General features: G+C 55.6%; 7 protein-coding genes across 7 annotated transcripts; 3 read left to right on the plus strand and 4 right to left on the minus strand.

The window, feature by feature from the left end:
* Positions 1–2,282: 2,282 nt before the first annotated feature.
* Positions 2,283–3,233, plus strand: MONBRDRAFT_6968 (uncharacterized protein; the record flags this gene model as incomplete). Its single annotated transcript, XM_001744401.1, has 1 exon — positions 2,283–3,233. One exon carries the CDS (start codon positions 2,283–2,285, stop codon positions 3,231–3,233), a length of 951 nt encoding a protein of 316 aa, XP_001744453.1.
* A 671-nt stretch (positions 3,234–3,904) lies between these two features.
* Positions 3,905–6,874, minus strand: MONBRDRAFT_6969 (uncharacterized protein; the record flags this gene model as incomplete). The annotated part of the gene is made up of 8 exons (XM_001744581.1): positions 3,905–4,051; positions 4,168–4,389; positions 4,786–4,917; positions 5,087–5,167; positions 5,575–5,655; positions 5,755–5,984; positions 6,244–6,389; positions 6,531–6,874. The coding sequence occupies 8 exons, from the start codon at positions 6,872–6,874 to the stop codon at positions 3,905–3,907; spliced, it is 1,383 nt and encodes a 460-aa protein (XP_001744633.1).
* Positions 6,875–7,510: 636 nt separating this feature from the next.
* MONBRDRAFT_6970 (uncharacterized protein) lies at positions 7,511–8,089 on the plus strand (the record flags this gene model as incomplete). The annotated part of the gene is made up of 2 exons (XM_001744402.1): positions 7,511–7,584; positions 7,667–8,089. Coding segments are annotated over 2 exons (497 nt in total), but the record flags the coding sequence as incomplete, so codon positions are not given.
* A 430-nt stretch (positions 8,090–8,519) lies between these two features.
* Positions 8,520–10,171, minus strand: MONBRDRAFT_15863 (uncharacterized protein; the record flags this gene model as incomplete). Its single annotated transcript, XM_001744582.1, has 3 exons — positions 8,520–8,709; positions 8,829–9,794; positions 9,942–10,171. The coding sequence occupies 3 exons, from the start codon at positions 10,169–10,171 to the stop codon at positions 8,520–8,522; spliced, it is 1,386 nt and encodes a 461-aa protein (XP_001744634.1).
* Positions 10,172–10,392: 221 nt separating this feature from the next.
* On the minus strand, positions 10,393–11,744 carry MONBRDRAFT_36484 (uncharacterized protein; the record flags this gene model as incomplete). The annotated part of the gene is made up of 2 exons (XM_001744583.1): positions 10,393–11,295; positions 11,490–11,744. The coding sequence occupies 2 exons, from the start codon at positions 11,742–11,744 to the stop codon at positions 10,531–10,533; spliced, it is 1,020 nt and encodes a 339-aa protein (XP_001744635.1). The 3' UTR covers positions 10,393–10,530.
* A 217-nt stretch (positions 11,745–11,961) lies between these two features.
* Positions 11,962–14,067, plus strand: MONBRDRAFT_31806 (uncharacterized protein; the record flags this gene model as incomplete). The annotated part of the gene is made up of 11 exons (XM_001744403.1): positions 11,962–12,224; positions 12,336–12,356; positions 12,440–12,527; positions 12,634–12,728; positions 12,828–12,976; positions 13,022–13,082; positions 13,273–13,381; positions 13,469–13,539; positions 13,647–13,714; positions 13,803–13,858; positions 13,949–14,067. The coding sequence occupies exons 1-11, from the start codon at positions 12,003–12,005 to the stop codon at positions 14,065–14,067; spliced, it is 1,059 nt and encodes a 352-aa protein (XP_001744455.1). The 5' UTR covers positions 11,962–12,002.
* Positions 14,068–14,617: 550 nt separating this feature from the next.
* MONBRDRAFT_6973 (uncharacterized protein) lies at positions 14,618–16,402 on the minus strand (the record flags this gene model as incomplete). Its single annotated transcript, XM_001744584.1, has 2 exons — positions 14,618–14,832; positions 14,992–16,402. 2 exons carry the CDS (start codon positions 16,400–16,402, stop codon positions 14,618–14,620), a joined length of 1,626 nt encoding a protein of 541 aa, XP_001744636.1.
* Between the last annotated feature and the right edge of the window lie 34 nt (positions 16,403–16,436).

Here is a 16,436-nt window from a genome sequence, read left to right on the forward strand (position 1 = left end):
AAACCAAGTCAATTAGGCACAGTGAGGGAGCAAAAAAAAAAAAAAAAGGTTCGCGCGCAGCGCGATCGAGTAGGGTCAGGAAAAAGAAAAAAACAAGGAGGCGGCGGGGGTGCTAGACTAGGGGTGCTGCGTAGCAGCGAGAGGGTCGGCGCGGGGTCCGTCGGGTTTGGCGCGCTTGCGAGCCGGTCGATAGGCTTGCATACCCTGAGTCGACTTTTGCACCTGCAGAGGCATTGCTTGGGTTGAGACAGAGGCAGGGATGGGCGAGGGAGGGTGAGGCGGGAGCCAGTTCGACGTACTACTTTGCGGACGACTGTTAGGGGGTCAAAGTCAGTGGGTAGCTGTGGGCGGTGGGCAGTCATCAGAAACCCGAGCAAGCACCGAATCTTTGTGAGACTGGTGCGACGTGCATGAAGGGAGTCCGATGTTGAGGGTGACCTGCCTCAACGGTTCGGATGCGATGGCCAAGAAGAAAGAGGTGATCGAGCTCCAGCCGGCCATATCCTTTGGCCTGGTGTTGGGTCCACAGGATTGGGCAAGCGTAAGATGTGGGGCATGAGGCCAGGGATTGCACGGCCAGGGCGGGGCTGCCAAACAGGCTGGGAGGTTGGTGTGAGCTGAGCGAAGGCGAACCGTGGCGGCGCGCCAGGCCTTTTCGGGGGCCTGTTCAGGCGGGCGAAGGGTGGCTTGACGCTCGTACACGGCATCAACCAGCGACAGACTAGGCGGGGCCAGGGGGCCGGCATTCACAGCTCAGTTGATCGGCAGGCTGATTGGAAGGCTGAAGCGAAGAGCGGCCAGGCACATCAGGACGGGTTGGTGCTCACTTGGTATGGGCATCGCTGTCGACAAGGCGCCCAGTGGCACGATCCCCATTGGTCAGCTCTACGTCGACGTGCTGGCCGTGCAATCCCTTGAACATGACGGCCAGCGTGGCCGCCGACTGCCGGAAATCCTGGGCCATGGCGCTGGCGCAAAACACGGCCACAACGACAATGTATTTTACTTTTCAAACCCCGATTTTACAATGTAAAATACTTTTGAGCATCTGCAACTGGTCTGGCTGGAATCAGGTTGTTTTTCGGTTCAATTTTGGTTCACTCGTCTCCCCATTCAAACGGCCATTGCAGCCGTCATACTCGATCACACTTTATTTCTTTTTAATGTGTGACGCGTGATACATTTAGTCAGGAACCGGCTTGCAGTCCTTCGGCCGAACCGCACACCCCGAGGTTACCTATGCCCTCCTACCCTACCTTACCACAGCCAATTCAAGGCCCAAGACTCTCCCTCTCTCTCTCAGAGTGTCGGAGGTGTGGAAACAGGACTCTTCATCAAAGGATCAAACAGAGGAAATGGCAGCGCCAGCCAGCATCGGAAACCCGAGGTTCTTTCAGTAGTGAAGGAGGGAGCCATTGTGTGACCGGCCAAGCGTCGCACCTCAGCTTGTTCATCTGACCTGACCCAATGCTCTGTGGGGCCCTGTGTACGTGCCGTACCATGCACGGACCCGACCTAACCCTCACCGCCCAACACAAAATACACGAGAACCCTATGGTCGCTTGCCCCCAATGCGCTCCGGATCAAACGCACGCCATAGAGTGCAAACACACAGAAAGAAACAAAAGAAACAAAAGAAAAATCAAAAAGAAAGAGAGAGAGAGAGAGAGAGAGAATTGAATTGGTTTCGGTTTGAGAAAGAGAGAGAGAGAGAAAGAGAGAGAGAGAGAGAGAGAGAGTCAAAAAAATGTATACGCCCCCTTCCCCGCCCACCTATCTCTCTCTCTCTCTCTCTCTCTGTGGGCGCGCGAGCTGGGGGCTGTCATTTGACCGCGTGCACGCTTGAAACTGACTGATCAAGTGGCTGTCTGCCGTTTTTTTTTTTGCCTTTTGGGTGTGTGATCATTTTGTCCTTGGCTGCTTGAATTGCATTGCTGGGGCTGGTTTGGACGACGCGTCGCCCTTCCCCTTGATCAAGATCCAGTACAACGGCAGCCCTGCCCTAACGCTTGGAGCCGCCCTTTTTTTTTCTTGCTTTCTTCAACCGACCCGACGTCATGGATACTTCAAGCGATGTACGTTGGTGCTTCCGACTTGTCGAGTTGCCCTTGCTGGCTGCCTGCGCCGGGCATATCGCACGTGTCGCGCTGTGTTTCTATTTGAGCATCATCTCACCTTGGCCTCGCTGCCGTTTGGTTCTTCCTTTCCCTTTTTTGCCTACTCGGTCGCCTTTCCACCAGTCAATGTTTCCCGACCTTTTGGGTGTCCAACACTATGATGTCATGGAGCAAGAGCTGACGGCCTTTTTGACGCCTGCGCACGACACCATGTTGACCTCTGCCTTTGGCTCGGTCGACTCGGCTGAAGCCGATGGCATGTGCAGTTTTGATTGGCCCTCGGCCGCTCTCGAACAAGACGACGCTCCCCACTTTGGCGTCTATGCCGAGCCTCTCTCCTCGGCTGCCTCTTCCCCTTCCACCACCGCGAGCTTGGCCGATGAAGCCACTACCCCCGTGCCCTCTCTCCACCAGATGCACCAACAACAACCACAACAGCAACAGCATCAAGCCGTCTTTACCCAACAACAACAACAACAGCAACAACAGCAGCAGCAGCAGCAACAGCAGCAGCAACAACAAGCTTCCCAGGCTGCAACGCCCGCCTACTCATCCATGGGCGAGGACGAGGACGAGGACGAGGATCGCGACCTGCCCACCATCGAGGAGCTCGAAGCTACCGTGCACGCCCATTCACAGCGCTCTCGCGAGTCAGGCTTGCGCCACTTTGCAGTCGACAGCTCGCGCGTGCCCACCTCCCTCACCGATCTCTCTGATCAAGAGCTTGCCATGATCGACTTTAAGATCTTGACCCAGCTCATGGCCGAGGCCGGCCTCTCCAAATCCGAAGTGGCCGACGTCAAGGCCAAGCGCCGCAGGCTTAAGAACCGCCTCTCTGCTCGCCTTTGCAGCAACAAGAAGCGGGAAAAGTGCTCCGAACTCGAAGACACCAACCGTGACCTCCTCGCCAAGCTGCGCCAAGTCGCCCAAGAGAACAAGACACTCAAGTCAGAGACGAATCGTCTCAAGGAGGCCAATACCGCCCTCACAAAATCTTCAGCCGAAGCCCAACGCGAAGCCGCGACCCTTCGTGCCCAGGTCAATCAACTCACGCAAATGCTGGCTCGTGCCGGTCTCGAGCAGAACGATCTGGAAGGGGCTGCTTTTGCTGCTTAAGCTTTGCGCACCTGCTGCCCTTTTATCCTATCACCTGTGCCGTGATGTTCATGTGCCGTATGCCTTTCATTTTTCTGTTTTGTTTTGTTTTGCCTGGTTTTGTTCTCCGTTTGGATCAAATCCACCGCGGCCTTGGGTGACAAGGCGTGGTAATCTGAATCCTTGTCGGGCTTTCTGGTCAACCACATTGTGCCAAAGTCCAGATATTTTTTTTTTGTGTGAATAGCGCTGGCCGCCTTGTTCTTTCTCCTTTTTTTGTTTTTGTCTTTTTCATCGAAGGTGCTCTGCCTCTTGATGTGTCCATGTCCCATGCCTCCGATCATCATCACTTGATGCGATGATCGTTGAGCGCGAGCTATGTTGTGCGTGACTCCAGTTATACCTGAAGCCTTGTGTTTGTTTGTCATCGTGACTCCCCGTGTTTGCCCCCTCCCTGCTTTCGACGCGAGTGTCCCTGGGATGGGAGGGCTTAACAAGTTTTACATTGCACTTGCTTCTCTCTGCATCGCAAGCATTGTGTTTGCTACCCGTTTTTTTTTTTGGTATGCAATTGTATCAAGCAAATAAGTCACCTCATTGTCTCCTCAAGTCGACAGTCTCAGTCAAAGAAACAACTACGAAGCAAATGAACACCTCACGCTGTGGACCCCGTCCCCCATCCCGCCGGTCGACTACTTGGCTGTCGCCAACCCAGCATTGTTTAGCTTGTCACGGACAGTCGCCTTGAGGGTTGCCACATCTGTGCCATTGTTGTCAATGATGATCGTGGCCCGGTCAGCGTGTTCGTGCTGCATCGCCAACCTTCGCTCAATCTCCGCCTGTCATGAACCCATGCGATAATCGAACAAGTTTGAGAAAGCGCCAGGTGGCAGCACACCACAGCTGTGCAACATGCCACAATGTAATTGCGTTGGAATAAAACCGGTCAACTTACCTCGGACCAGCCTCGCGTGGCAAGGCGGGCGTGCACAACATCGTCGTCAGCCGTCACGAGCAAGACGTGGTTACACACTGTGTGCCAGCCCGCGTCCACCAGAGCCGCTCCCTCAACCACCAATACGCGCGCAACACTATCATCAGCAGCTTCGAGTCGCTGCACTGCCGCCAATATCTCGCGCGAAAGCGCCGGATACAGTAACGCCGTCAATCGATTCATCTACAAAGTGTAGACAAGAAACTTGAGAATTCGCAAGTGTTGTCAACGGTGCCCCCCTTGTATTCCACCCAACAGCGACTGGCTCACCTGAATGGGATCAGCAAATACGAGTGCGCCCAAGCGCTTACGATCTATCACCCCCTCAGCATCCGTCACCTCTGCCCCAAACGTAGCCACAATGGCCGCGTGGCAAGCCGTACCCGCTTCATAAAGCGCGTGTGCGCCACGATCTCCATCAAAGTACGTGAATCCGAGCTGCCTCGTGGTAAGTTGCCAGAAGCACAGCCATTCATGAGAGCACCCGACATACAAGAGAGGGAGAGAGGAGCTTGGCTTTGCATCGGCGTGCGATGCGATGCCGGTGTTCTTCGTGCGACGCCAAGGACGTATACCCACCTCATCCGCCAAGTACTTGGCGACGGTGGATTTGCCACTCCCAGCACGGCCCATCAAGCCCAAAATTTGGACCTTGGTACTGGGGGAGGTTTGGGCTGCTTCAGCCAAGCGCTGCACTGCTGGCAAAACATACTGAAAAGAGTTGTGGCCGCAAAAGAGAGAAAGCGGGAGGGAGAGAGGGAGGGAGGGAGAGAGGCCAAACAGCCCGCGACTCATAAGACAGGCATGAATGATGCAAAACTCAAAGTCCCAGATCAGATTTCATCCTCAATGTGGCAAGCTTGGACGAGGGCGACCTCACCTTGCGTGACAGTTTTGTATTATTTTGCTTGTAGCCAGCGACTCGCAGCAGCTGTAAGTGCTCGGTCACATCTGGCAGCGGCTGGAGTGCAAGATCCGAATCTCCTGCCAAGGTTGAAAATAGCTCCTCAACCCATGGCACGGTGCTGATAAATGGCAGTCATATCCGTGTTGACAGTTGCGGACAGACACGCGGCGTGCATTAGTGCATGAGTGCATGAGTGATGAAGAGAAAGGGCCAACATCCCGCTGCCGGTGGGCTGTCTGACCGCCAAAAGAGTGACAAACCTGAGACCTGGCTTCGAGGTCAATGCCAGCTCGCGTGAGAAAGAAGGTGTCTGGTGCATCGTCAGCAACACCAGCACGTCAACGTTGCGCGAATGCATAAAGGATAACAGCTCATCCTCAGCACCGTCCTATGTCAAGGGCACGTGTACTGCTGGTAAGAACAGAAAGCTTTCCGTCGAAGCGGCGACAAATTCCCCGCACCCGGGAAAAGAAGGCGCTGAGCGCCAGATTGACTGCTGGCAGACCGATACGAATCCGTCCAACATCGATCTGCTTATAATCCTGTGCGAGAGGACAGAGCATGTCACCGTCAGAAGAGCTACTCAAGCTAAAACGATGCCACTGCCCCAGGCAAAAGGCCCGACGGACTGTGAGGCAGACCTTGCGCAAAAGCTGATTGACTGTGAGGTGGCTGACGTCGGCTTTGGCTTGCTGGAGACGATCAAATTCGGCGTTCAGATCCCAGTCTAGAACTTCGTTCAGAGCGCCGGCCACAGCTTGATCCAAAGGCAAGCAGCGGCCCTTGCTGGCATCCAGCTTGACTGTATCGATGAGAATCGCCGATAAAAGCATCTCACAGGCCGTTGCATCCGCAGCCACCGCATCATCATCTAAGCAAGCACGGCGTCAGCAGGATCAGGTATCAAGTTGAAGGGGGTGTAGAGGATCAGAGCCCGACCCACCGCCACAGTCATTGCCACCGCGACTGGGTTGGCTGCAAGCGGGTACAACGCCTGTTTTACGCACATTGATCTGCCACTAGTGAGGCACAGGACCCTACGGGCTCGATGCGTTTGAGATCCAACCTCTGGGCCACCTCTGCGGACAGCTGGTCCTAAACAAGTAGCCATGTCTGACACAGTGAGTCACGTTGGCAGCGAGTGAAAGGCCGACGGCCGAGCAGCTGCAAAGTTGAGGGCCCTACGTCGTGGTGATCCATGACGGAGCAAACAAAGGGTGCCCATTGTTGTTGGTGCTTGGCTAGGCGGTTGTGGTCGACCAAGTGCAAACAGAGCCTAGGCATCACGTGAGGGGGCGTGGGTCAGCCCAGGGGAATCACCACATGGCTACAGAACTTATGAAGCCAAGGTTACAGGGTCCGAAGCATCAAAACGCCGAGCTTTGCGCTTTAGCAGATTGAGACATGAAGGACGTACGCATTGGCATCGGCCCAGGACTGGAGTGGCAGCTCATCGATGTAGCAGAGTTCGTCTGGGCTGAGGTTGTGGCGCCCGAGGACGTGCATAACCTCAGCACGCAGCGGGAGGTCCTCACGGGTGGTGTTGATCAAGGGCAACACCACCATGCTACGCGCCGGGTCTGTCTGGTCTGCCGAGAGATCCTGCTGCAACTGCCAGGCACGGACAAACGTGCTGACGACACTGTCCAGGTCGGAGGCCTCATTGCCCATTACAACATGCACCACCGTGTTGGCAGTCGGCCCTGCCAGCAGAGCTGTCAGCCGCTGGCGCGCGGCACGCACATATCCTAGCAATGCCATCCCACTGAATCAAGTCAGCAACGACCTCTTGATGGCCACCCTGGGTTGACAGAGCCAAAGCCGAGGGCATCAGAATGAGCAGGTCGTCGCTCGAATCACCAAGATTTTTGAATTTTTGTGGAATGTGTCTGTCACGTACCTCTAAAATAAACAGAACATCAACTTGAGTCTCTGGTTTGCGCATACAAAGCCCGTGATGCAATTTTGGGATCTCAGGCACTCCTCTGACTTGTTTTCCAGTGGGTAAAAGAGAGAGTGTGTGTGTGTGTGAGAGAGAGAGAGAGAGAGAGAGAGAGAGAGTGTGTGTGTGTGTGAGAGAGAGAGAGAGAGAGAGAGAGAGAGAGAGAGAGAGAGAGAGAGGTGCGCGCGCTCGATTCAGACCGTGGCGGCAGTCAAGAGGGCAGGCATGAGCAAGTGTGGGAGGGTGGTATCAACTGCGGGTTTTGTGTCATGATCTGGCAGATCGTGATCTTTGTTGCATGGCGGGAGGAAAGGCAGAGCTGATGGGAAACTTGTTCTGCCAAGCGTTCGGAATGTGGTGGTCATGCTGGCACGTTGCGCATCACGTCGGGCGCCTCACTTGACGATTGCCGCTGCGCCCGAATTGTGGTCGACAGGCACAGGACACACGTGAGCATGGCATCCAAGGGACGGCACGTTGCCGGCGTGGACGGCCGGGACAGTGCGTTTCGCATGAACATCGACGATCGGTGCGTGTGCTTCAACCCCGCTCAATCCGCCCGCCCCTTGGTAGTCTTGACCTGATATGCGCCTCCGTGCTCGCACCTCTAGCTACAAGCAAATCAAGGCAAAGAAGGATTTGCTGGAAAAACTGTACTATGTCAACACCCTCTTCTATCTGTGCACAGCGGCCGTGGCTTTTGTCACTTATCAAGAGCTGGGTTACCCCCACATGAACTGGCTGATCTTCCTGGGCGCGTTGCTGCCCCTCCTCGGCCGCTACGCTTCGGGGCGCAATCATGTGCTGACCATGTCGGCTTTTAGCTTTGCCAGCTCCTGCGCGCTTGCCTACATTCTGTACGCGGGTATTGGGCGTGTGTTGACCGTGGCTTCGATCAACGGCTACACAGACTATTTGATCGCCGTCATTGCCTTGGGCATCTACGGCGTGTGCGGCCACGCCATGTACGCGCTCACAGCCCGTCAACTCGTGAGCCTCATGGATGTTCGAAAGAACAAGGCTACCAAGCAAAAGTAAGCATGGGTGGAGGCATTCAGATGACCGCCGACAGCAAAGCTGTCTATGGCGCGCGTGGCGCAAATTGAGCGCACGAGGCCCTTTGGGCTATTGTGACAAAAAGCGAACGTTTTGAAGCGTCCACCACATCAGAATCCAAATATACCCCAGCAAAGTGCGGGCGCAGGGGCTCTCAATTTGGGTTAGCAAGTACCCCGATGTGCACGCGCGTGCGTGCTCTGCACGCACGACGTTCTTTAGCCAAGCCATAGACCAGCCAGCACGGATGTCACGGGATTATCGTGTTGTAGCAAGCCCAGCTATTCACTTGGCTTTGCTCTGGCGAAAAGTCTTGTGGCTTGGAAATGCAGCCCGCTACCCAGCCTGTTCTTGTCCCACAAAGGCACAGAAGGACATGCAGCTCTGCACGCCCACACACTCACATGTCTACTGCTGCTTCTTACTGCGAATGGCAGCCAGGCGCTGCAGGATGGGAGGGTGGCTGTGGTGCACGGCGCTGTAAAGCCAATCATGCACTGGGTAGGACTTGTTATCGGCAGACAGCTTGATGAGACCTTCACACAGGGCCTCGCCCTGTCCCAGCTTCACGGCAAAGGCGTCCGCCTCGAATTCGGCACTAGGCAGATGCGTCAGGGTGAGGTGAATGAGTACATGGTTGGGCCAGGGGGGAAACAGGCGCAGCAACCGGGGGCAGGCGCATGACAATTCCTTGTGCGCGATAAGGTAGCCACTCACCGGCGAGTGAAAGCGGTCAGGACGATGCTCCAGATGGTGTTGAGGGGTGAGAGGATGTAGCCAAAGATGATGGTCATGGCGATGAGGGTTGGGCGTTCGTTGGCAAAGCCGAATTGTTCAAAGATGGCATCCACGCCATAGAGGCGTTGGAAGAGGTAGAAGATACCGCAAAAATAGAGCTGCTGCAGCAAAAACGTCTTGTAGACATGTCCATGTTGCCAGTGGCCCAGCTCGTGGGCCAGGACGGCCACGATTTGAGGGATGCTGCAACCGCCGGCCTTTGCCTGATCGTCCGCCTCGGCCACAGCCCCCTCCGTCTCAGAGGTGACCTGCTCACGGAGTTTGGCGTCGAGGAGAGTATCAAAGAGCACGATCCGCTTGTTGGAGCCCCAGCCATAAAAGTAGGCGTTGGAATGGCTGTTGCGAACTGAGTTGTGAACCAGATAGAGCTTGGTGAGGGGGAACTTGAGACTGGAGGCCAGGGCCTCGATGGCCGTGCGCAAGTCGCCGTGGGGCAGCTCAGTGTAGGTGTCAAAGAGGGGGGCAATAAAGTCGTGGTAAACCAAAACCAGCACGACGCTACTGGCTGTGGCCGTGAGCCAGAGATAGAAAAAGAAGTTGTCGCCGGCCCACTCGATCACCTTGAGAAAGGCGGAGAGGAGAAGGCTGACGAGGGCAAGGTTGACGCCGAGCATCTTGATTTGATCCTTAAGGAAGAACGCCGGGGTCTGCTTGTTGAAGCCGTGGCGAGCCTCGAGCGAGAAGGTCTCGTAGATGCGCCAGGGCAGATCCGAAACAAAGTCAAAGAGCGAGGTCAGGGTCATAAACACGATCGAGTGACAGATGGGGTGTGTGGCCGGCGGCAGGCCCAGCGCTTCTGACACTTGGCCAGACAGGTGCCAGGAGAAGGGCATGAAACCGGCAATGAGCAAGCCCGTCGACACAATAAAGTCGCTCGAGGACTTGCTACAAGCATGACGGAGCCCACCGAGTGAGGGGTTGGGGGTGTGCGTGAGCTTGGCCGAGGCATGTCAAGACACACGGGAAAAGGGCAAGCGGGGAATGGGTGATATGGCAGGGCCGTCGGTTTGGGGATTGCCAGGCGGCACGTACAGGAGAGAAAAGGAGAGGGACTCGTAGCGATATTCACGGGCGCTATCAAAATCCTCCTGCGAAACACGACCGGCCAGGGGTGCCGGCACGGACATCCGGCGACAGGCAGCACGCTCACGTCCAGTCAAATACAGACTATCCAGCAGCCAAATGGAGGTGGTCAATCCCAAGCTCCCCCAAAACAGGGGCGCCTCCTTGACCGTCTCCATCCACACGCCCAGTGACTCCATCCTGATTCACAGTCTTCCAAAAAAAAAAAAAAAAAAATGATGTAAATGCATTCACTGCCTGCCTGCCTGCCTGCCTAGGGGCAGTAGTTCAGTGCAGCGACAGTGCAACACAGTGAATGAAACACAGAAACCGTAGCAGTTGTTGACAAAAAGTAAATTACTTTTGTGTGTGTGTGTGTGTGTGTGTGTGTGTGTGTGTGATGCTGACAAGTCGTTCTTCATCTCTCTTGCATTCAATTGGGACGGGCTTGAGATGGCGCGTCGCGATGAGAGAGGCAAGGTGGCAACAGACAAGCGACAAGCTTGCGTTGCACACAGGACACTGCAGCCGCAAGAAGACAACGCTGGGAAGCGTTTCTTTAAAGGCTGCCCTTGGCGTCCAAGAAGACCTGGGTGATCTCCTCTTTGGTCATGACACCGTTCTTGGCGCGGAACTCCTGATCGACAGCGTCATAGGCATAAGCAGCCTCCTCGGGGGTAAGCTCAGTGGTGATGATCTCAAACACCTTCAGAATGTAGGGATGGAGGCCATTCTCGTAGTCCTTGATGGGCAAGTTGCTCTCCACTTCACGAATCAGGGGCGACATGAGGATGTCATAAAAGTCCGGTGAAAGCTCGCTCTCGGAATAGATGGAAGCGACCACGCCCTCGGCAACCACGGTGGTGGTGGTGGTGGCGGGTGAGTAAAAACCATTTTGCACAACGTGGTCCACTGCCGTGACGAGGGTGGTGCGGAGGCAGTCATTCTCGTACACCACGAGCGGGGATCCTACGCCAAAGTTGTAGGCGGCGATGTAGTCGCCGTTGGGCAAGTTGCCGCACTCGGTCATGTTCTTTGTAGGGGCAAACAAAAAGTGATCGGGCGTGACGACCAGCACTTGAGGCTGGTTTTGGCTGTCAACGTAGTGGAGTCGCATAAAAGTCGTCTCGAGCGTGTGCTCGACGTGGCCCATGGTTGTAATGGGGCAGTCGATGACGGTGCCATCCGTGTTGTTGACGCACTTGAGAATGTCACCGGTGGTCATGGCCGTCAGGGGTGCACTGCTGCCGTTGGCTAGCATGAAGCGGGTGTCAGCCGCAAAACATGTAGGCGTTGTCGTGGTAGGCTGGACGGCCGCCTCGAGCTATGATACACATGTGACACGGCGGTGGCAGGTTGATGTGAGGGAAGTGGAGGGATGCAGCGTGACGATGGCAGCAAGATGTCACTCCTGGCTTTCTGCCCCGACAGTTTGAGTTGGACACGTTTGTGCGTCGAGGCTTTTCGGTCAAGTCCGCCATTTCTACTCCACAAGCACCCGCCATGAGTTTCACGTACCTGAGCAAGGCGGTCACCAAACGTTTCGTTGATGAGGCGATCGATGGTTTCAATCAGAATAGCCTTGCGGCAGGCGGCCACAGGCGAGTTCTCCGTGAAGAGGGAGGCGTTGGTGCACCCACACGACGCCATAGCCGTCGTGGTGATGGTCGAGACGATGTCAGGGGTGGTGCTGGAGCCAGGCAAAGCCGCAACGTTGCAGGGCCCGAAGGCCACCAGCAGCAGCATCAGAACGACGGCAGCGCGACCAGTCATGATGGGCAGTTGGTAAGATAGATAGGGGGCAAATGGAAAAAATGCCCTAAAGGCTCATCAAGGTTTTGTCTGGTGCATACGGACATTACACGGGAATAGCGTGTGAATCAAAACCACTTTTTTAAATCAATTTCTCTGAATAAATGTGCTGATGTTGATTCAAAATTGATAGAAGGGGAGTTGGTTGGTGTGGATGTATTTTACTTCTTTTACATCAGATAATTGTCAGACTTTTCTGGTCTTTCAAGAACGGGAACGATGATGGCGCCGGTGATGGTGGCAGCGGTGGTGCGACGCGCGAGGGGCGCTGTCGGACGGACCGGGGGCTGCTTGGGTGGGATGGTGCGGGCATTGGGGAGTGTAGCACAAGCACGGCATGCTTTGGATCGTGGATTTGTTCAGCGACACTTTGGCCCCGAGCCCGGTGCCGAGGATGATATACGCCTCGCCGTAGGATACGGCTCGGGGGTATTTCAGCAGGCGAGTTGCGAGTTGACGAGCAGGCCCAGGACAGCATCCCGTTGCATGTGATCATCTCACGGTGCTTCTTTTTGGTCCTTTTTTCTTTTCCTTGGACTTGCTCCTGCCTAGGCGGGTCATCAGCGCAACCCCGTAAGTGTGAACCCTCGAACATGCACGCTCCTTGCGTTGAATGGGTTCCTCATGCTGCCACCCCGCGCCTTTGATGTGCATAGAACACAATGATAGATCTCATCCTCGTGGTTGATGATTCGCGTGCCTTCCACGAGCGCAACAAACAGCGCCACCGTCACCATTACTCTGGTATGTACCTCACTTGCCCGGCTTGCTCATCCTGTTTCCATGGGGCGCTTGGGGCGCTTGGCTATGACCAGCTATCAACCCCTCATCGTTGCAACTGGTTGCACAGCCCTTGGTTGGCTCAACGCGCAGGCTTTAGAAGGCATTCAGCGCTGGGGGCAGGCCAAGCTGTATTATAACCCTTACGTTCGCCTAGATGGCCAGGTCAGGACATGACTGGATCCTTTGCAAAGCACCCCCCCCCCTGCTCTCGAACCGACATCGCGTCGTCGCAATCATCGCATCTTACATTGACCATGACAGCTCTGCAAGTACGGTGTTATGGGTTGGGAGGATTTCAAGGCGGACATGACCAACTGGGAAGCACTTTACGCCAGCGGCCGCCTTCACAAGCCCGTCCACGTTATGACGGCCCATGAGGATGCCGAAGCCCTCATTTACCAGAATCGCCGGTAAGTTTTGTGCCTTGACCTGGGGCTTTCAAACTTCTTGATCAGACCCTTTTCAAAAAACAAGTGCTGGGTCTTGGAACAGCGCATGACGTGCTTGGTATTGATGGTGAGTTCTGCAATTCCAAACTTGCCTTAGTGCGGCACTCTGGACGGCATGTCTCCTGTTGCCAGCACAATTTACGGAGGTACGCTGCACGTACCCATTTCAGCCCCAAGCACCGACCAAGCTGGGCTTTTGGCTGGTCTCCAAGGCTTAATGTGCTCGCTGCTCTCTGCCGCTGTATCTTCTCGCACAGACGGATCTATATACCCGTATTGCAAGCCTCTCCTACAGCGGTGACCCGCGTATGATTGTCGGGGAGAAAAAGGGCAAGGTTGAGGCCATCGTGGCTGGAAGTTTTGCAGGTGCGCGACCGACAGCTTGGTCCCCTCCTTCCCGTGGCGATCATTCGATGGCGCGCTCTCATGTGCAAGTGTACATCACCTTGCCAGGCTTTCAAGAAGTATACCAGCCCATCTGGCAGGCTTGGACGGGCGGAGAGCTTCCTTCTTCGGACATGCTGGTGGGGCATTGCCGCGCACATCTTACATGATCAAACCAGATGCTTTCACAGCGAGCAGAAGCCATATTCACTTTGTCATATATGTCTGCTGCCCCATCCCTTTGCAGATTGACAATCCGATTCATGGCCGTCGCCTCCATCAGCTTTCGTGGCTACCCAAGGCCATATTTTCAAAGTGAGGTCCCGCGTTGCTTCCTTCGCTCGGCTCTTGTGTTCAATCAGCTTGCCCTCACGCTCTTTGCTCAACTTTGAATATGTTTTAGAGTGCGCGCTGGCCCTGACCTGGCAGAGGAAGAGGTGACGCCTGCTGTCGCGGCGGGTATGTTCTTCAAATTGTGTGCTGGATGTGCGCTTAGCCCTGCCCACTGCTTTTCATTTTGCCTCTGGCCCTCTTGTTGCTTGGTTACAGCGCTGGCCAGCACCGTGCGCAGTGGCGCCACCACGCAAACCATCAAGGGGCTGCTCACAGGTGGTTTAGGTCGCTCTGCCATCTATGCCAAGGAAAAGCTCGTCAAAATGTTTCAATAGCCTCGGGCTGCGCTCGACAAGCTTGCGTGCCCGCCTTGAGCATGGCTTTGCCGCCCTACTCATAGCGGCAACCCCGACCCTTGGAACTACCACACGTCTGATCTGTTACAAAGTCGATTGAAAACCTCGATCTTTCCCGCCACCCCATGCTTAGTCGGATGTGGTAGGATGAGGATCAGACTAGGCAAGGGGGCTTCTCGCCTCCTCGTGGGATTCAGATCAATAGGCATAACACTACAGGTTTGCTAAAACAAGACACGAGTGGTTAAAAAAAAAAGAACAAAATCAAATACGAGCTATTTCTTCACAGACCAAGTCGGGAAACCAAAATGAAACCGAAAACAACAACCGCGCGGGCTCATGTACGCATAGCCCAGCCACGCAATACCAGCAATCATTGTGTGCACCCACAATGGAGGCGGGGTTAACCCACTCACGCACGCAGTGCGGAAAATTAGAGCGTTGTACCCGCCCGCAAGAGTAGCACACGTTTCCAAGCCATCGCACAATGCAGGCTCAACAGCTTGTGTTAGTGGCGGACATGTCGGAGCTACTCGGGCGCCGTGTCTTCGCTGTCACTCGTTGGGGCCAAAGCTGAACGACTTTTATTTTGCAAATATCGCGGGGCAGTGTACGTAGCGTTGGGGTTGCGTAGCGTGCGCGTGGATTCAGCTGAAACCTCAGCAGCCGTCTTGGATGTGCCATTGGACAAGGTGGGCCGACTGTTGGTAGATCGGCGTAATGCGGACAAACGCCCTTCCAACACTGCGGGCAAAATGGGAAGGGCTGCAGGGGTCATGTGTCACAAAGCCGGGAGGTGAGGTCGCGAGCCGAAATTTTGGCAGGGCAAACAGGACGAGAAAAAAGAGAGAGAGAGAGAGAGAATAAAAGCAATAAGGTGCGATGCTGTCATCCAAAACGTACAGGGGACGGGGGGAGCAGGTTGAGGGGATCGAAGTGGTCGGTTGCAGCTGATGCAGCTATAGGGTTCAAGGGGCCGGCGAAAGCCCGCGGCGGAACCATCATCGGGCAGCAGAGCGCTGTACTCGGCCTCGGCGCGCTGTTGAAGCTCTTCAGCACTGAGATTGGCATGTGTCTGGGCCAGGCGTTGTTTGATGCGATCCACTTCCTCGCGGTCTGATTTGGTGGCAAGCTGGGCGTTAAGAGAGGCCATGGCACCTTCTTGACGTTCCAAAAGGCGTTGGACTCCCTGCGTGCCTTGGTTCATGGCCAGGAGGGCTTCGTCCACGGCACGCAGGTTGCGCGCTGTGTCGCGGGCAAGCGTTTCCTTGTCGGCCTTGATGAGCAGCGCCCGCTCCACAGTTTCACGGTCGGCTTTGGCTTGGGCCAGCTCGTCGAGCTTGACACGAAGCATCTCGAGATGTTGAGCTGTCTCTTCGGCACGACCCAAGCCCTGGGCTTCACGCTTGGCTGCCTCGGAATATCGCAACTCAAGGCGGGCAATATCTCCCTGCAGCTGATCAAACAAAGCACGTGTGCCTGCCTTTTGGGGCCCGGCCGGGATGTGGTTTGTATGACCCTCGCGAGCCAGCTCTTCCAGCTCCTCAATGTTTTCACGATTCAGCTGGATCTGGCCTTGCGCGTTGACCAGGTGAGCGCGCAGGTCCTCCGTCTCCTTTTGCATATTGTCCATCCGAGCAGTAGCCTTGACAAAAACGCCTGTCTTGGCCTCGGCCAGCTCCCGACGCAACGTCTCAATCTGCTTCTCCAGCTGCAAATCCTCCATGTCCTGCTGCCATACTTGCACCTCGCGACGAATCTCAATCTGGGCATCATCGAGCTTGTCGCAGCGCTCGTCCATCAGATCAATGCGCTCGTTGAGGGTCCGCAGGTCGATTGCATCGACAGCAGCACGTAAACTTACAACCTGCCGCAAAACATCGGCCACCTCTTCTCGCTCGGCCTTGCTGGCGGCCATCGCTGCCAGCTGATCCATGGCGTTTTCAAGCTCGCGGGTCTGGCGCTCCAGATCGGTGCGCATGGCCGCAATCTGCTGGAGGCCCCGCTCAAGTCGTTCGTCGCTGGCATCGATACGGCGGTTGACTTGGGCGATGCCTCGCTCAACGGTAGCAAGTTGGTTCTCCATGGTTTCAAAGCGCTCGTCAAAGGTATCCACGCGACGCTTCAGAGCTTCGACCTGGTTTTGAACGGCCCGCAACTCTTCCTTGGTGGCCATTGAGTCCAGGGCGCTGGCCAATTCTTTGCGGAGGGCGTCGGCCAAACGGGCCATGCCAGCGTTGGTGGCGTCGATGGCTGCGCCGTTGGCCTTGATACTCGCTTCGCAGCCCTCGGTGCGGGCCTTGAGCTCGGTCATGGGCACCACATGCGTCACCAGGTGAAGCCACTGC

This window comes from Monosiga brevicollis, genomic scaffold (genome assembly GCF_000002865.3).
Source record: "Monosiga brevicollis MX1 MONBRscaffold_6 genomic scaffold, whole genome shotgun sequence".
NCBI lineage: Eukaryota > Choanoflagellata > Craspedida > Salpingoecidae > Monosiga > Monosiga brevicollis.